Source organism: Hippopotamus amphibius, chromosome 6, assembly GCF_030028045.1.
Source record: "Hippopotamus amphibius kiboko isolate mHipAmp2 chromosome 6, mHipAmp2.hap2, whole genome shotgun sequence".
Lineage (NCBI taxonomy): Eukaryota > Metazoa > Chordata > Mammalia > Artiodactyla > Hippopotamidae > Hippopotamus > Hippopotamus amphibius.
The window spans coordinates 115,858,605-115,876,095 of record NC_080191.1 but is presented as its reverse complement, the minus strand read 5'-3'; the positions used below and the strand labels follow the sequence as shown (position 1 = coordinate 115,876,095).

At 48.1% G+C, this 17,491-nt stretch overlaps 1 protein-coding gene across 1 annotated transcript in view; it reads right to left on the bottom strand.

The window, feature by feature from the left end:
• Positions 1-17,491, bottom strand: part of EPHB1 (EPH receptor B1) — a 429,883-nt gene that overhangs the window by 69,212 nt on the left and 343,180 nt on the right. Inside the window, exons 8-10 of the mRNA XM_057738466.1 lie at positions 14,533-14,641; positions 13,618-13,682; positions 483-605 (exon numbers count right to left, since the gene is read on the bottom strand). Of these exons, the coding sequence (XP_057594449.1) occupies positions 483-605; positions 13,618-13,682; positions 14,533-14,641 (297 nt within the window). The remainder of the gene's footprint in view (positions 1-482; positions 606-13,617; positions 13,683-14,532; positions 14,642-17,491) is intronic.

Genomic DNA, 17,491 nt, shown 5'->3' with positions numbered 1-17,491 from the left:
TACCATCCATATCACAGAGTTGTTTGTAGAAAATATGGATACCAGTGGGCTTTTTTCTGGAAACAGTGGTCCCTCTTCAGTTCATCATGGTCTGTCTCCAAATCCATGTACATCAGAAAAGGAGAACTGAAAGTGTGGGAAGAAATCTTTGCCCAAAGCCATGGAAATATCAGTGAATGGGATACTAGACCCAGCTTCTAAAAAGGCATATTTCTCAATAGATTACCTTACTTCTCTCTAACTGCATTTGGTGGTCCATTTCCAAAGCTATTTCTGAATCTTTCAAAACTAGAGTTGACTTCTCTGCAACAGCAAATAAGCTTGGGCACTGTGAACAGGGTCCCCAAAAGAGCCTTGGATACATATTGTAGATGGCTTAGACGCATCTTCTGGGAAGAAAGATGGTAGAGGACACCCAGAGCGGTGGGAAGAGGATGTTTGGACACCAAGAGAACAGAAAGGAGGAGAGGGGAGAGCCGTACCTGCTCCGATGACCTCTTCGATTTTCACAAAAGAGACATCAATCTCCTTGGCAAACTCCCGGACAGCTTCGTTGGGGTCCTCATAAGTGAAGGGGTCAATGTAGATCTTCATCCCTGGGGAGCCTTTTTGGAGGAGATAAGCAGGGTTAACATCCCAAAGAGGACACGGCTGTCACTAAGAACTGGCTGATGTCCCCAGCAGTCAGGGTATGGCTGGGCAGGGAGGGTGGGGTGGGGTGGTGTCTCTCCTAAACATCAGGCCGCCTCTCTTCTCCTTGCTGGGCCTCCCCATCGCCCTTCCCTCTGGGCCACGCTAGCCTGGTTCTCTGTCCTCTACTTCTCCTCCATATTTTCTTCTGTTTTTGAGCTCTTGATGAAATGTGGAGCAGATTACTTATAAGTGACAGATCGGGACCAGTTCCCACACTGGGCACTCACAGAAGGCAAAGAAGCTGATTGATGCCAACCAAATGCATTAGCAGAAAAGTGGTGGTAAAATGGTAGGGTAGATATCAATATTTATCAACTTGACAACTTTCCTGAGTGGAGGCCGCCGTTAAGGTTATAACTGACGGCTGTGTCCAGGGCTGGAAGAGGGATGAGGATGGAAGGGGAAAAAAAAGAAATTGCTATTAGAAAAACCTCAAGATAGGAGTGCCAAGCCAGTATACCAGAAGAGAAAACATGAAGAGAAAAGAATAGAAAACACTAAGAGAGAAAAGAGCAAAGTCTGCATAGAAAAAAATGAGGTGGAATGAAAGAAAAATGGTAATTGAACCCCCATGCCTTCAGAGACAGTGAAGTATGAAAAGTGAATAAAATGGTGAATGAGAAATACATAAAGGAAAATGGACTTTCTCACTGATGTTTACAGTGGCAAGATAAATAGGTGTGCAAGGGGACAAAATAGAGAATTGTCACTGCAGAAAAAATACATCCAAAAAGTAGAGGAGAGGGGACACAAAAAGGAAATGAAACCCAAGAAACAAATGGATTCATCACAACATCATTTTTCACCATGTTGGATGTGTCAGTAGGTGAGTATGGAGATGATGTTTTGGAGGTGGTTTGGTGGGAGGTAGGCTTCGAAAGGTAAATAGCACAGTCTGGCATCGCATCTCTATGGAGAGCAGCTGTTTTCCCTGCCCATCGCTGCTGTCTGGTTCGTGGAAGAGGCAGGTCAGGCAGGCAGGCAGGTGTGCAAAAGTCTAAGTGCTGTGCCCGCGGTTGAGGCTGGATCTCAGGTTCCCTGAGCCCTGCCCTCTCCGCACACACTCTCCACTGCAGCTTCTTGCCAATGACTCCCAGCTCTGAGGGCATGGTCTAGTTTTGACATTTTTTTATCCAAAAAACTTCTGGTGACTCTACAGCTCTCCCTAGATTAATGTTGCCTTGGTCACCAACTCAGGCCAGAATACAATCCAGAAGGAGAAAGAAGATGCAGCAAAGAACTACCAAGGGGGAATATGTTTTGAAAGCCAATGGGAGCCAGGTGCCCATCCCAGAGGAATTGCCTCTTTTGAAAGCTGGGTTATTCCCAGTCATGAAATGAAAGCACTCCACGTGTGCTAGGTGACTTGCTTTAGGGTGGTCTATCTCATTCTAGAATACTCTTGGAAAACTTGGGGATGACAACATTGACTTTGCGATCTGCTGATTGAACTTTGGACAAAGCAAATCCTCTTCTTTGTAACAGAATGTTCTAAGCCCTGGAGGGTGCGAGGGAGAGAGAGAGGAGAGTTTAATAACAGTGAACAAAGCGGGAAAAAGACCTGGAGGTTCATCCCTTTCTCCTTTGGTCTGCAGAGCAAGTGAAGATCAAGAAGGATTGAAACCACATGGAAAGTCTAACCCAGACCAGCATCTCCAGGTAGTCTCACTTTGGGTTTCTCCAGAAGCAACAACTTGAGACAAGGTTTTGAAAGCAAGTGGCTTATCTGGGAGGTGATCCCAAGAAGCACCTGCAGGTGAGTGGGGCAGTAAGGTAGGAAAGGAAGGCAGCCTATGAAATGTGTGCACTCAGTTACCGCCATGGGGCTGTGGGTAATTGACACAGGCTTAATCCCCCACCCCCTAGGAATCCCTGAGACCACATGCTTCAGAGTCGCCCCCCGCCCAGGGTGGAGGGAGCTGGGGTAGCACCACATGACTCCCATCAGTCATTGGTTGGGGGGCTGCCTGGCCTGCTGAGCAGGTGGGCAGGGAGGATCCAGGGCCAGAGAGGCGTTTAGGTGGAAATAGATGCTTCAGGCAGAAGTTGGCCTTTGTGCGCTGGAGGGGTGAGTGCAGGAGATGAGGCCACCATAAAAGACTCACTCAGAAGGCCACAAGGACAGCAGGCCAGTGTCAACAACCTGTGACTTTCCCCCCAGTCCTGGGCTGAGAGGAGAGGAGGTTGAGAGCCCAGAGGTTGGGATCCAGAGGTGAGGTCAGAACCCCAAAGCCTCTCACTAGCTGGGCATTTTGCAGCAAGACTACATACATCTCATAACATTTTTTTCCTGGGCCGACGGGGGAGAGAACACCTTCCTCCCAGGGCGGCTGTGATATTAAAGACCATATTGCAAGTGACATACCTAACACGGTGCCTGATGTGCAGGGAGGGCTGACAAGCTGAAATGCTCATGATTATCATCAGCAAATTGTTCTAGGAAGTGTTTGGGGAGGGAGGGAGAGGAAGCTGGGAGGGGGGCCGGGGGGAGGGGCTGGGCAGTGGGGGGAGGTAAGCTGCTTAAGGTTATATTAGTTACATTAAAAATACCACCTTGTTATTTTGGATCAAGGGCTTTTAAACGATGTATGCTAAGCTGTCCTACAGGAACTCTTCCATGGAAACTAATTAAACAATCTAGAAGGTGCTTTAATGAATGGTTTGCAAGTTAAGACATATGTAAGGATGAATGAGAGAGGATTCTGAGTTAATGAGCTCCACAGATATGGGCCCCAATCAGTTCTGGGAAGGAGCTATTCCCAGAAGGGAGAGGCTCATCTCTTGATGGTGCCAGGATTCATTTAGGCCAATGGCGTCTGAGCAAGAGCATCTTCATGGGAGAAAGGTCACATTCTAGTCACCATGCAGTTTATTCACAGGCTGGTGTGCTGCCTCACTGGCTTGTGGAACCAAGTAGTGTGTGAGTGTGTGAGTGTGTGTGTGCACACATGTGAGTGTGTGTACATGTGCACGTGTGAGTGCACAAAGTGTATGAGTGTGTGTGCACAAAGTGTATGATTGTGTGTGTGTGCACATGCACAATGTCTCGACTGCTGTTCTGGGCCAGGGGCTTTGGTCATCACTGAAGCCTTTTACAAGGGCCCAGGTGTGCTGAGGCCATGTCACTTTAGAATGCCCTGCATCTATGGAGGAACTGGTTCTTGTTTTCCCTGAAATTGAGGATACCATTGTTAGATGTTTAACAAATGGTTCAAATTCAGTGCTTTCCCTCTGATGAGGGTCCGATAGGGCCGGCCTAGGAATGGCCCCGGCCTGACTCCTGTGGCTGGGGGCTGGGTCCCTAAGTGCTAAGTCTGAAGAGTGATTTGGCCAAACACGTGCACGAACACCTCCCCCTGCATCCATCTCATCTGGGGATGACACATGGCTCCAGGCCTCTTTCCCACATCACAGCTAGCCTTTTTCTAGTCCCAGAAGATGATGAGGGAAAAAAATGCCCTCGGCTAGGCAGAGCAGGTCATTTGTCTTTTGGTTCATTTTGTGTTTCTGCATAAATCCTGCATCAGCCTGTTCCTGCTCCCACTTGCCAGTGAGCAGTTTTTAATTATCAGGGAAATGGTATTTAGTGCAATGAATCACCAGACAGTGAACGAGAAATTCAAGACAGCTGCAGAGTCGGGCACCGCCAAACGTTTGGAGACAGGGCTCAGAAAACGTTCTCAGATTGTGAGTGTTGGGGAAATATTATTAACGGCAATTATAATAATATCAGATGTAATATAGCTCTATAATGTAAGACATTTTATACTGCTCTGGCTAATGCTTCACATTATTAGTGTTAATATTATATATTTATAATATTTTTTAGTTTGTGATTATTTTCATTATCTTTAACATAGGTTACATACCTTTGGCACAAAAATGGTATGTACAGATCTAAAGCAATTGATGGCACCAAGAGAGAGAGAAAATCTTCAATTTTATGATCTTCTTGTTTACTAGTTTCTATCGAAGCTCTGACTTGCAGATATGTTTGTCCTTTGATCTCAAAACCTGTTTATGCTAGGGCTAGGGTCACAGCCTGGACTGCTAAAGCTTTAAAAGACCACAGTCCCAGGAGATGTGCAAAATCTCAAACATGAACCAAGGCTTTACAGATACTACGTTTGGGGAGAAATGACTTAGCCACTATCCAGAGCCTTCCTGCATGGCAGGGAGCAGTCCTTGAAGCACAGGAATCTCCTGGCTATTGTTGGAGATCTTGTATCAGAGGACCAAGGTACTCTCCAAAAGGAAGAGGCTGGGACAAACTTGGGCGATGCTGGCAGATTGTGGGGTGTATCTAAGAAGACAGCTCAATGTATTTACAAGTGCCAGGGTCTCAGGGTAGGATAGCACGGGCTGCGAAAGGGCCAGTTCTAAACAGCAGGTGACATTTAGGTATTAAAAGTGGAAGAAGAAGATGGAATACTGCCATTCAGCCCTCCTGTGCACTCAGAAAGTACAAAGGCAGTACCATGGACATCCCGTGGGTCCCATGAGGGAGGCTTCAGGGATGTCAGGAAGAGCCCAGCACCTTCCTGCTGGTGAGGGATTCTTAGAATCTCACAGCAGGGTCTGGAAAGCTAGCGCACTAACTAGGTCATTTTTAGGCATTGATATCTTGTGTCCTGGCAGTTTTGATGGAGCTGTGGGAAAGGGGGACGTCTGCCTCCTCATTCCCCATTCTGGATCCAAGGCAGAATTTGTCATATATGTGACTTGCCTAAATTTGGTCCAGATATCTAAGCATGAGAGGAAGCTGTTTAGGGATCCGCACACAAACTCTGGTCCCTGGGAGGGACCTCACCCAGTCCTCTGCCTGAGGATGTTGGTCGCCCCTCTTTTTCTCAATGCTGACAGACACCCAACTTGCCCTGTGCCAGGGACTGTCGGAGCTGCAGGGAAAACAAAGCTCATGGAATTCTCAGGTCACTGAGACGTGACCTAACCAGGGAGCAGTGCCGGAGAGTCTGGACTCAGGATCCCACACGTGGAAACAAGCCGTAAGTGCTGCAGAAACCAGAGAAGGCGGAGGACTGTGGATGTTAGTCTTCAAGGTCAGAGTCCTAGAAGGACAGGTCATGTGGCCCTTCACTAAAGTGGGAGAAGCTTGGGGTGTCACAAGGCACAGCTCAGAGAGAGACTTGCCATTGCACAAGAAGGGGAGTGTGGCCAGCTTCAGTGTGGAAGGAAGTGGGGTCTGAGGCAGAACAGTGCTGATGCACTAGTGGGAGGGCCTTGACTACCATCAAACTCATGCAGGTTGCTGCCATTGGACATACGGAGCTCACAACTGTGCCAGCAGCAGGGAAGGGATGTACTGAGAGCAAGGCATCAGGGAGTTCATTTTGCTGGCAGCCCACAGCACTCCCATGCATCATTGCAGGGAAGGGGCTGGAGGCTGAGAAAACAGCTCTGAGGTTATTGCAGTAATTAAGGTACAAGATAGCAGTTTTTAAGCAGAGCGTTGCAATGACAACAGCAGGAGAGGCAAGAGAAATTTCAAAGGAAGAATTGACAGCACTTGGTGAGCAATTAAAGATGAGGAACGAAGGAAGGACCAGAAGAATCCGAATCAATGCCAAGACTTCCAGAATAAAGTGGTCCTATTAACCAGGTGATGGACTCTGGGAAGGAAGCCCTATTGTTAGGGGAGTTTGTGCACATGTCTTAGGCTTTGCATGCATGGATGAAATATGCAAGTGCCTAGAAGTCACTCTGAAAACTCAGAATGGAAGCAGAGCTGAAAGACAGGATGTGGAGTGGTGGACGTGGGAGACACACGAGTGATGGCTGAAGCTGTTGATGTGAAGGGCTGAGAACGGGCAGTTTCTTAGAGCAAATCTACCAGTAGAGGTTGATGGACACTAGAAACACTTTGCTCCACCTGCTTCTTGGGGTCAAGACCAGGACCGTGGGTGGTTGTCTTTTTCCATGAAAGAATGGAGGTCATGGGTGCCAGCCAAGGCTAGAGGAAGAATCCAACAGAGGGAGCCCCAGGGTGGGCACAAGGCTGGTGGAAAAGCACTGAATCAGAGGAGGCTTTTCCCTCCACCTTCTGTTTGAGGACTTCACCATATTTCAAGACTTGTTTTTAAAACCACAGTTATTGCCTAATATGTGTCTCCAAGAGAAGGAAAGTAGACCACAGGCTACTTGCTATTGGGGAAGGTATTTCAGGAAGAAGAATTTAACATCTCCCTGCTTCTTGGGTATCAATGACCAGGACAGGCAGGTCCTTCCAGGCAAGGCCTACTGCCTCTGGGCCATTGAAGTCCTGCCAGGAACCTGAGGGCAGCAGCCCAGGAGCTGGGGACTCAAAGAGTTAACCTGGTTTCTAGAGGCTCTGGCTTAGAGCCAGCAGCAGCCACACGGGTGAAGCTAGCTCATTAAATTTATTTGACATTTAATAAGCACCCACTGAACACTCAGCCACCTTTTGCACCTGGGGGCCTTTCCTCCTCTTCCCACAGGCCCTCATTTATTCATGTTCAGGTACTAATGCTCATGTTCCCTCAGAAGAGGCAGCCAAAATGTTCATGGTCTGTCTCCCTCCTCCAGGTACACCTGACCTTCACCCTGGTGTTCAAGGTGATTTCCAATGGGCTGGATGCTGTGTTCTCTACAGTTCAGAAATGTCCCTCCCACCCAGAGTCAAGAAAGCTGGGTGTAGAATCTTGGAAGCAGATGCGTTTCTGGGTTGAATCAAGTCCAGTGTCCTACCTAAAGCAGGAATCCTCTCTGCAACACCCTCTACGACATCCTTTACTGACATCTGTCTGCAAGACCAGAGAGCTTACCTCCTTCCCCATAAAGCAGCCCATCTCTGTGTGGACAGTTTCAGCCTGGGGGGCTGTTCTTACATTGAATCAAAGTCTGCCTCCTGGGTTCTCTCACCGACGGTTCCATTTCACACAACGAAGCACAAGAACAGTGTCACCTGTCCTTGGCCGTGGTGGTATCATGCTTGATGATGACCCCAGGTCCCCGCCTGCATTTCTCCAGCACCAAATTGTTTTGGTGTCTCTGAGGTGACAGGTCAGGACTTGGCACCCTCCACGGGCAGGCTGCTTTGCTGACAAAGTCCTTCTTGACATGGGGTCCCCGGAACCAAGAACATCCCTGTAGGTGTGTTCTCACAGCACAGAGGACAGAATGCCTGTGTATCACCTCCTCTGATCCCAACTTTAAGTGTCACCACAGAGTCAGACAGACCTGAATTTAAAACGTTTTTGCAAATCACTAATTCTAAAACTCTGCACAGGCTACTTGACTTCTCTGAGGCTCTGTTTCTTCACACACAAAAATCCACCTCAGGGGATGGTTATGAGGACTAAATTAGCTAATTTAAAGTTACTGTGCTTCACACATTCTGTGATCCAATTATTGTATGCTTAATAAATACACCCCACAGAAATGTATACGGATACCCAAAAGTTATATACTAGGATGTTCAGAGCAGCACTGTTTGCAATAGCCTCAAACTGAAAACTACCCAAATGTCCTTCAACAGTAAAAAATATAGGTGATTCTCACAAAAGATGAATGATAGAATCTAGACACAAAAGAGTATATGCTAAGGATTTCATTATGTAAAGGGACAAAATACATAAAACGAACCAAACTATTAGAAATCACTGGACTTCCTAGGTGGCGCAGTGGTTAAGAATCCACCTGCCAATGCACTGGACATGGGTTGGAGCCCTGCTCTGGGAAGATCCCACATGCCATGGAGCAACTAAGCCCGTGTGCCACAACTATTGAGCCTGTGCTCTAGAGCCCGTGAGCCGCAACTATTGAGCCCATGCACTGCAGCTATTGAAGCCCACTCGCCTAGAGCCCATTCTCCACAACAAGAGAAGCCACTACAATGAGGAGCCCATGCACCAGAATGAAGAGTAGCCCCCACTCGCAGCAACTAGAGAAAGCCTGTGTGTAACAATGAAGACCCAACACAGCCAATAAATAAATAAATTTATAAAAATAAAAAAAGAAATCACAAGAGTGGGCACCCTTCTGAGGAGAGGAGTGACAGGAAGACGGCATGAGGGGACCTCTAGGGCACAGGTAAGGTTACGTTCTTGATCTGGGGGCTGGCTGCATGAATGAGCTCAATTAAATGAAAGTTCAGTAAAAAAATAAAGTTACTGTGCTTAACACCATTAAGAGCTTAAGTTGGAGGCTTTTAGTAGTATTATTCTGCATTAGTAACAGTGCTTAGCCTTTTTTATTAGCTTTTGATCACTCCTACTAAGCATGTGATGAACTGAATACTGAAACTTTTTCATACAAAAAGATAGCAAGTCAGGTCTCCTCCTTTTAGTACTGCTTTATTTTTGTTTTAACCAACACTGGCTTCTAGATTTATCCCTCTAACATTTTGTCTCGCAGATTTCAAATTAGCATTCAGAGCTGTTGTATGGTTCCAAATTTTGATTCTGTCTTCTGTGGTGTTACTTATGCCACACAACTGTTACCTGCAAACTTGATAAGCATCCCTAGGCTTGCATCTGACTCATGAATTTAGAAAACAATCAAACAAACAAGAGATTGAATTGGACGAGAACTAGAATAAAACTGGTGACTTCTCTCCTGGCTGACAGACTCCCGAACCCACTTTCTTTTCATACGAAGACCAGCTCTGTACCGACTTTACAATGCTTTCCCTTAGGAGATCATCAAATATTTTTGCCAAAATAAAAATCCACTACAGATGCAATTCCTCTTGAATTTACTAAATGCATAACCCTAGTAAATGAGATGAGGTCCCCATAACTTTTCTAAATAATTCTGTGTTCATTCCCAATGACCATTGAATTTAGTTTTAAACACCCAGAACCCGTCTGCTTCCCAGTCTCTTGAGAATTTGGCGGGGATCAGGCTCACCCTCCTGTTCTGTGGTCCCTGTGTTCTGTCCTCTCGTCCTGTGTGAAAATTAGTGTTTGCCAGTCTTACGGTCTTTAGACACATATCTCATTTGTTTTCACTTTCATCAAAGCTTAACAAAAGTAGCTCTGTGATTATATCTGCAGATGCCTGTAACACGGAGATGATCCTGTTAGGGTTGCTTTCTGAAAGCCCCTGACCCCTTACCAAGCCCTTACCTTCTTCTCTCCCCACCCCTGCACACTCCATCCATCACAGAAATTAGTGCGGTGTCAACCACCATCAAGTGGGTAGTTATCCGACCCCATAAGTACCTGGTAGCATTTCCCAAGTGTAGCATCAACTGGAACTTTTCTAAAGATAGATTCCCCAGCCTACCCGAGTCCACCTGGATCATCCCATCCAGGCAATTTTTAGTCAGCCAGCACCTTCTGAGGACTGGCCCACGGAAACCATGAGAACACACCATCTGTCTGCCTCTTCCCGGACATGCGAAACCCACACTCCCAACCACCCCTGAACGTGAACCACAGGCTCCCAGGCTCTTCAGCCCAGCATCCCGCACCACATCCACGCACTTTCTCTTCCCTACCTGCCTTCCCTCTAGTCTCTTTCACCCCAATCAAATCCCCCTTTACAAGTCTGTTCTCTGTGCCCCAGGCTCAGAAAACATACGCCAGTGACCAAGAAAGCACTTGGCATTCTCGAATTGACCAGATCTTGCTGCAGCTCCATGGACTAGAGAAGGTATTATGTTTGCCAACATTTCTGTTATGTCTTTTTCAGCCTTTGCATCAGCTTGAAAGGTGGGTCTGGGAGGGCAGGGGCCACCAGCCTCTGTATGGGGCCCTATGCTCTGCCTGTGGGGAAGAGAGGCAGGGTCCCCCTCGGGCACTGATGAGTGAGGCTAGGGAACTGCTGCAGGTTTTCTGTCTCTCCCAGGGCAGGAAGCGCTTAAAGGTCCAGGTTACCATCCACGTCCCACAGTGAGGTACATGCATATGGGTGGCCCAGGAATGGTTCCGTGTACATGTTCATATCAGGCCCATCCACCTTTCTGCCTCCTGCAGTGGGACCCAGAGGGGGGACCAACAAACCACCAACCAGGACTCCTGGGATTAGTCCTCACCTCATTTTGACTTGCTTCTGACCTCCAGCCACCTTGAGCCTCTGCAATATGGAAAGATCACAGGCTCTGCAGCCAGGTTTAGAGGGTGTGCGGTCCACCTCTGCCACCCATGAGCTGTGAGACCTGGCAAAGCCATGTAACCTCCCTAGATTAATGCCTTCCGCCTAGACTGGTTGTCGGGGTTGGAGGAATTGAAATAAGCCTCCAGAATAAAGTTCCCAGTGCATGACACTGAGAAGGCTTTCCACAACTAATGACTCCTGCCCTCCCCCATCTCAGGCCAGGCCCATTCTCCATCAGAGCCTTGAGTTTCCTCTCCTGCTATATGTGTGCTGAGTCTTCCCCCAGCTCCACAGTCCTTCAACTGTGATTCTCCAATAGTAATAGCTTTAGTCAGAGTGACGGATGTCCGTGGGAGAAAATGCACTAATGCAATTCAATGCATGAGGCTTTGAGTTGAGAGAACCAGAGTGCAAAGAGGAGCCGGGTTTCAAGGACTGGGTAAAAAGAGAACGGTTATGAATAGAAGGAAAGAGCATGTATAAAAGGAGAACTGATTTAAAAAGAAGACAGACTTCTAAGGCAGCTGAGGGAGGGAACTGTGGTCCAGGAAGAACTCTCTGTCCCCGAGTCCCGGGGACGGAGACCGCAGAGCTTGTCAACACTGTGGCCTTAGCCGTCCTTGCTGGTTGCAGCAAGGCCACTGCTACTGCAGACCGGGTGTTGGGTTTTCTGTGGACCCTGGGAAGCAGGGAAGCCTCCTTCTGTTGGCCTTAGAGGTGACAGAGTCCCCAGACCTCTGTGCATGTGGATGCCACGTGGTGGCCCAGCAAGGTGCACTCCTCCAGAGCAGAACAGTCAGATCTGAGGTCGAAGCAGTCACACAGGCAGCAAGCGGTACCCCAGCTTGATGCCTAGGGACTCTCTGTACCCTGACTAGGGGGTGATGACAAGGCTTAACTTGCATGCCTCTAAAAAGGGCAGTTCCCTCCTAGGGCACCCCACTCTCACCTTTGGGTGTCTCTAGTCTTCAAAATGTCATTCTTCCTTTTGAACCCAATTTTGTGTCCTCTGCTTTCAGGCCAACATGGCCATCTTTAAATGTTTCATCCAAAGAGTTCAAAGGATGCCAAATCTGAAATAGACTTTATAGTGGCTCTCAACATGGCCAAGAGTCAGCCCAGGGCAGGGAGGCGGGGCAATGTCAGAAACCGGAGAGGCAGAGGCAGGGAAGCAGGGCAGTGGAGACAGTGCTCCAGGTAATTCTGATGCACCCTGGAGGGGACACCTTCACTTGAGAATCACAGATAAATCAAAGTCTCTGTTCTTAAAAAGCTAAGGCCCTGCCTGGAAGGGAAATGCACCGGTTAATATAAGTAAAAGCATTTATAGATTTTGCCATGAGGCTCAGAGTCAGGATGTAAGGAAAGGAGAGAGAACACATTAAGGTTTCCCCTGCAAAACCAGTGATGTCTGGTTAAAATGGAGGTCCGGGTGGCCTGCTGGGGGAAAGAAAGAGGGGTAAACGGGACTGAGTGTTGCGGGAGCTGTGCCTGTAGCCTTAGAAGGGCGGCTGCTCTCCCAAAGCCCTACTCCTGCCCCCGTCTGTGCTGCTGATCACGGGGGCTGCCTGGATCACCGTGGGAGAGCCTCAGGGCCTCAGCCCGTGCCCAGTCCACAACCCCCTCCCAGCCACGACTGCGGAACAGCAGCCCAGCTGCCAGGGGTTTGGTCCTCTACAAACCCTTGGCAGGTTCTTGGTCTTGGATTGAAAGCCCCTGGGGAACAAAGCCATATCTACAGAGTAGCCTTTGTGCAGCCCCAGCCAGCACCGGCCTTGGCCATCCTCCAACACGAGCTCCTAGGTGGTGAAGCTGCCATGTGAGCATCCTGGTATTACTCCCCTGCCTTGGGTAACCTCGGGTGAGAACTTTTGCCTTGGAGCCCATTTCTGCTCCCAGAACCACCCAGGGAAGGCCTGCTTGGCATGTGTGTAGGCAGAGCCTGTTTTCCATGCTCACTGCCCAGTGAACAGGGAGAGGAGGCTCGCACAGCCACAGCAGGACTGAGGTGAGATGCGGCTCACGGAGGAAGTCTGGGACAGAGAGGGCACAGCACACAGTGCTGGGGCAGGTTTCTGAGGGTGTCTGTGGAATTCAAAAGGAGTTATTTAGAATCAAAACATGTCTGCTATAAGGATCTAAGCATTCTTCTTTCTGGAGGCAGGAAGTGGCCCAACTGACCGAGTGGGACCTTTGCAGATCCTGCAATGTTGTCATTACACAGATCAAAGAATAATTCTGACACAGGACTTTATGTTGCACCTTGGTGAGGGGAAATTTTAGTTATAAAAATATTATGTAGAGGTTTTGAAAAAAAAGTGAGTAGATAATGAGTGAGAAAAACTTTTAAAGGCACTGCTTAAAAGAAAACACTTGGGAGATAGCCCAATACTTTGGCCTCTTGGGCTCTGCTATCTTTTTAATTCCCTACATTCGAGTTCTCTGGCTTATCTGTGAATTTGGTTAACACATTCCCCAGCCCCGCCACTGGATAAGATAAGGCAGAAGATGTTAACAGAGAACCCTCCATCTTTTCCCACTGAGTCTGATTTCAGGATTCATTGACTTGCTAAACCCAGTCTTCTCCCTGCATTCCGTGTCCTCTACGGGCTTATCAATGCAGAAGATAATCTACCTGCCAGGCATCCAATGAGTACCCACGATGGGCGGACAGGTGGGGTGGGCAGCCATGGTCCCTGGGGACCCAGCTGCTGTGCGCTGGGGGCTGGGAGGGGGCTTTGATTGGGACACGCCAGTCTGGCTATAAGGTGCCCTCCAAGCACGCGTCTGGTAGACTCAGTTGTTCTCCGGGGCTCAGGCAGTGCGTGGCTGCTTTCTACTCACCTCGGCCTGTGCTGTAATGCTGGAGCTTATCGCTGTACACAGCTTCTTTGCTGTAAGCACGTTTCCTGTGGACACAAGGGAGAGAAGCTCTCTCAGCCGGTGTGTACCTCCACCACGCTGCTCCCGGGACCTCCGCCCAGGCCTCCTGGCCTGATGGGGGCTCAGCCAGGCATCTCTTGGGATGGGGAACTGCAACTCTCACTTTAAGTGGAGCCCCTGTCATGGCCAGCATCCTGGCTTGATCACCACTGTGCGCAGTTGGGTCTGCTTTAAAGTCAAGGTCTCACAGAGGCCAGGCAGGGCTGGGGGTCTCCATAGAGCTTTGTGAAGAGGCTCTGGAGGACGCCTATTAGCGCCCTGGCTGCACTGCGGAACTTCTTGGGAGGGGCCAGCTGAATCTGGGCTAACCACCCAAGGCAGCAGAAGCAGTATTAAAAATTCACAAGGCCTTCAAGGCCCGTCCTCCCGCAGGACTCAGAGCTCCTCTCTTCCTCCTCGGCTCCCCTCCTGCCCACCTGCGCCCTGTGCCGAGGGCCCTGGCTCTCTAGCCAGAGGATGGGCTGTGGCACAGGGCGTGATGTCCCAGTGGGTCAAATGCAATCTTGTAACTGTCACTCCAGGAAAACCACTGTGTGTAGGAGGGGCTAAATGACTTGGCTAAAATGAAGTTTGAAGACGAATGCTCAGAGCCTTGCCCAGCTCTCAGAGAGGATTTTATCCCAGGCACAGAGAAAATAAATAATCTGGAGAATTCTAGGCTGCCTGTGGACAGAGATGGGGTGATGATTTTCGTGAGTTTGACAGTGTATCCCTGAACGGTCAGGCCCTGTCCAGTCTGCATGATCTGGGGGGGGGTCCACAAGCAGGGCTTCCTGGGTCTAAGGAGAGCAGATGGGAGCGGGAGCAGGGGCCTACCTGCTGCAGACGATGGAGATGGCCACCAAGGACACGACAAACACGACCCCGGCCGCCGCTGAGCCAGCGATCAGGGGCAGCTGCTCCCGCAGCTCAGACTTGTAATCATCTAGGTGAGAAAGAAGCATTAGAAACTTCCTGTATGCCCTTTGCATAGGGCTGGTACTCAGTGATGATATCAGAGAGAGAGAGAGAGACTGATGGATGGATAGGTAGATAGAGTTTCCATACTTCAGAGCTGTAAGCCCGACCCAAACTAAGTCACAAATAAATAAAAACAACCAAAAACAAATGAGAGTGACAACAACAAAAGCAAAACAGCCGTGACAGAGGATCTCAGAACTAAGAGCTGATGACTTTGATCCCAGAGTAGAGGTGCCTCCAATCTACGAGCCCTCATTCAGAGGCCTCTCAATGGTCCATCAGCCACGCTAAGGCACGTGAAATGGGGGGTGGCGGGGGGGTAGAAACCACTGCTGACGTCCCTTCTGAAACACAAAGTTGCTGAGATGTAGCCCAGTCAACAGATTTGCTGGGCAGAGATTTAAGAGTGTCTGCAGCCACCCAGCACCGCACCCAGTCCTGCGGAGGATGAAGAAAATGCCAAGAAACAGCCCAGTACTCTCAAGCTCACACTCAAGAAGAATAGGGTCCGGGCTTCTGCCAGTGTTAGAACCAGGCTGTATCACATGGGGGAGTGGGTGCCCATGGGTTACAGAGGCGGACAGAGCTCAAGCAAACCCTGGCTTTACCACGGGGAAGCTTGGTGATCTTAGACAAAATATTTAGTTCCTCTGACTCTCAGACTCCTTATTGGTTTAAAATAAAAATTTTTAATCAAATCATGTGACATATTTCACAGTGTCTGACCTTTCACAGATGCCCCAAATACGAATTCTCTTCTTCTCAATCCATATATGCCACTCGGCCCGGAGGCTATTATTATTACTGTGGCTAGTCTCTCACTTGGTGTCAGGAGCCACTATCGAACGTTCGGGACCGAGGCAGAGGGAGGTCAAGCTACGTATGCTCTATTACAAGTAGGGTTGCCAGATATAGAGAAGAAAAATATGGGCTGGCCATTTAAATGTGAATTTCAGATAAACAACAAATAATGTTTTAGTCTAAGTATGACAAATAATGGATGGGAGATACTTAGACTAAAACATTATTTGTTGTTTACCTGAAATTCACGTTTAACAGGTCTTCCTGCATTTTATCTGCATCAGAATCACCCGAGTCCAGTTGTTAGACGTATTTCCGGGCCCCTCCTCAGATCTACCGGATCAGAACCTCTGAGTGAACAGCAGGGTATCTGCGTGTTTACCAAGCACTCCAGTGGTTCCTATGCGCCTGGATGTTTGGGAACCATGTTTCAACTCTGGGGGTGGCGGATGAGACTTCGAAAGACAAAGATGTTGCTCTTGATGCCTCCTACTCGCTAGAAACTGATTTTAAAGATGAAGGTAGAGCTTCAGTTTCCCTCTGCTGAGAGCTTTTTGTAACGTGCGAGTTTTAAAGAAAATTAATTTGGCAAAAGATAAAATCAAATCAAATCAAATTTCATGTAAATTTAAAAACTTCCTAAGCCATGTGACCTTCACCCTTTCACATTGATTTCTACAGACTCAGAGACTTCGAGAACCAATATCCTTGGGTTTAGGAGTCTCCTTCTCCACCCACAGGATGGAGAGGGATGGTTCTCAAACACTGAGGTGCATAAGAATCACCTGGAATGCTTGGTAAACTTGTAGATACTCTGCTGTATAAATGGGTTTAAAAAACATTAGGCAAAGTCAAAGGTTAGCAGGCTGTAGCTAAGAGCAGCCAGGACCACAGCATCTCTGCCCCACGTGAAGCTCGCCTGTCCCAAGTGTGGTCACAGACCCTGGGCGGGATCCCACGGGTCCTCCCTGCCCCAGTGACCCTATCACTGACAACCTTCAGGCTCACCTTTGTGCTGCTGGGGGGCCTGAAGCCTCAGTGAACACAATTACTACCGATGTGTGAACCTCAGTCATTAAGAAAAATACTCTTGAATTTGGCCACTTAGCAGAACTCTCCTATATCCAACCCCTCTTGGGTTTACAAACCTTAACTGCTAAATGTAAAAGGGATAGCCTTCTTGGGAGAAATTTGTTACTTCTTGATTTGTCTAGCAGAATTGCCAAGAGACCAGTGCTCAGAGCATTTTGAGTTTTGGGCTTTCAATCCTGTGTACCTCCTGATGCCAAAGGGCCCATAAATCTAGATGGTGAGTGAGGTGCGAAGAGGGGAACCGAGTCCTTAAGGAACCGAAGACAGCCTGTGTTCTTTTCCTACCTGCAGCATTATTAATTTGGATAAACTGACTCTACCCTAGCTTACCATCCTCAAAACATGAGCCAAAATTCACCTAAAATAAACTCAGAATCGGTTGCACACTCTAATCCTACAGAAGCCAGTTCAGCTCTCGTCAAAGCGTCCAGGTACAGATCACAGGGAGGTGGTAAGCCCTGCAAGGGGCAGCAAGCCCCCAGCTCAGGGCAGAGTCCTCACACTAGGATGTCCACCCGCATTGGGTTCTCTTACAGTTTTTCACAAGAAAATGGATATTATAATATTTATATGAAATCATCTGATTTTTAAATCTTTCTGCTGACTTTTTAAATTCTTTAAAAATATAATATGAGTCAATATAAAGCCTCAAGCCCTCTCAAGGGCCTCATCAGAGAGTGCTGGCCTAACGTAAAATGTTATGTGAGGGTAGAGTGTTTTCCATATAATTGAAGTAATAAAGGAAAAATTAAAGGCTTTCAATTTGGGAAGCTGGGAGTAGACGGATACCTGGGAAACTATTAGGAAACAGCTCCTCAATGAATAAATAAATATAGATAGATAGGTGGATAGGTAGTAGACAGATAAATGAATACATACACTATGGTAAGTGGCTAATGTAGAGACAGACACGCACACACAA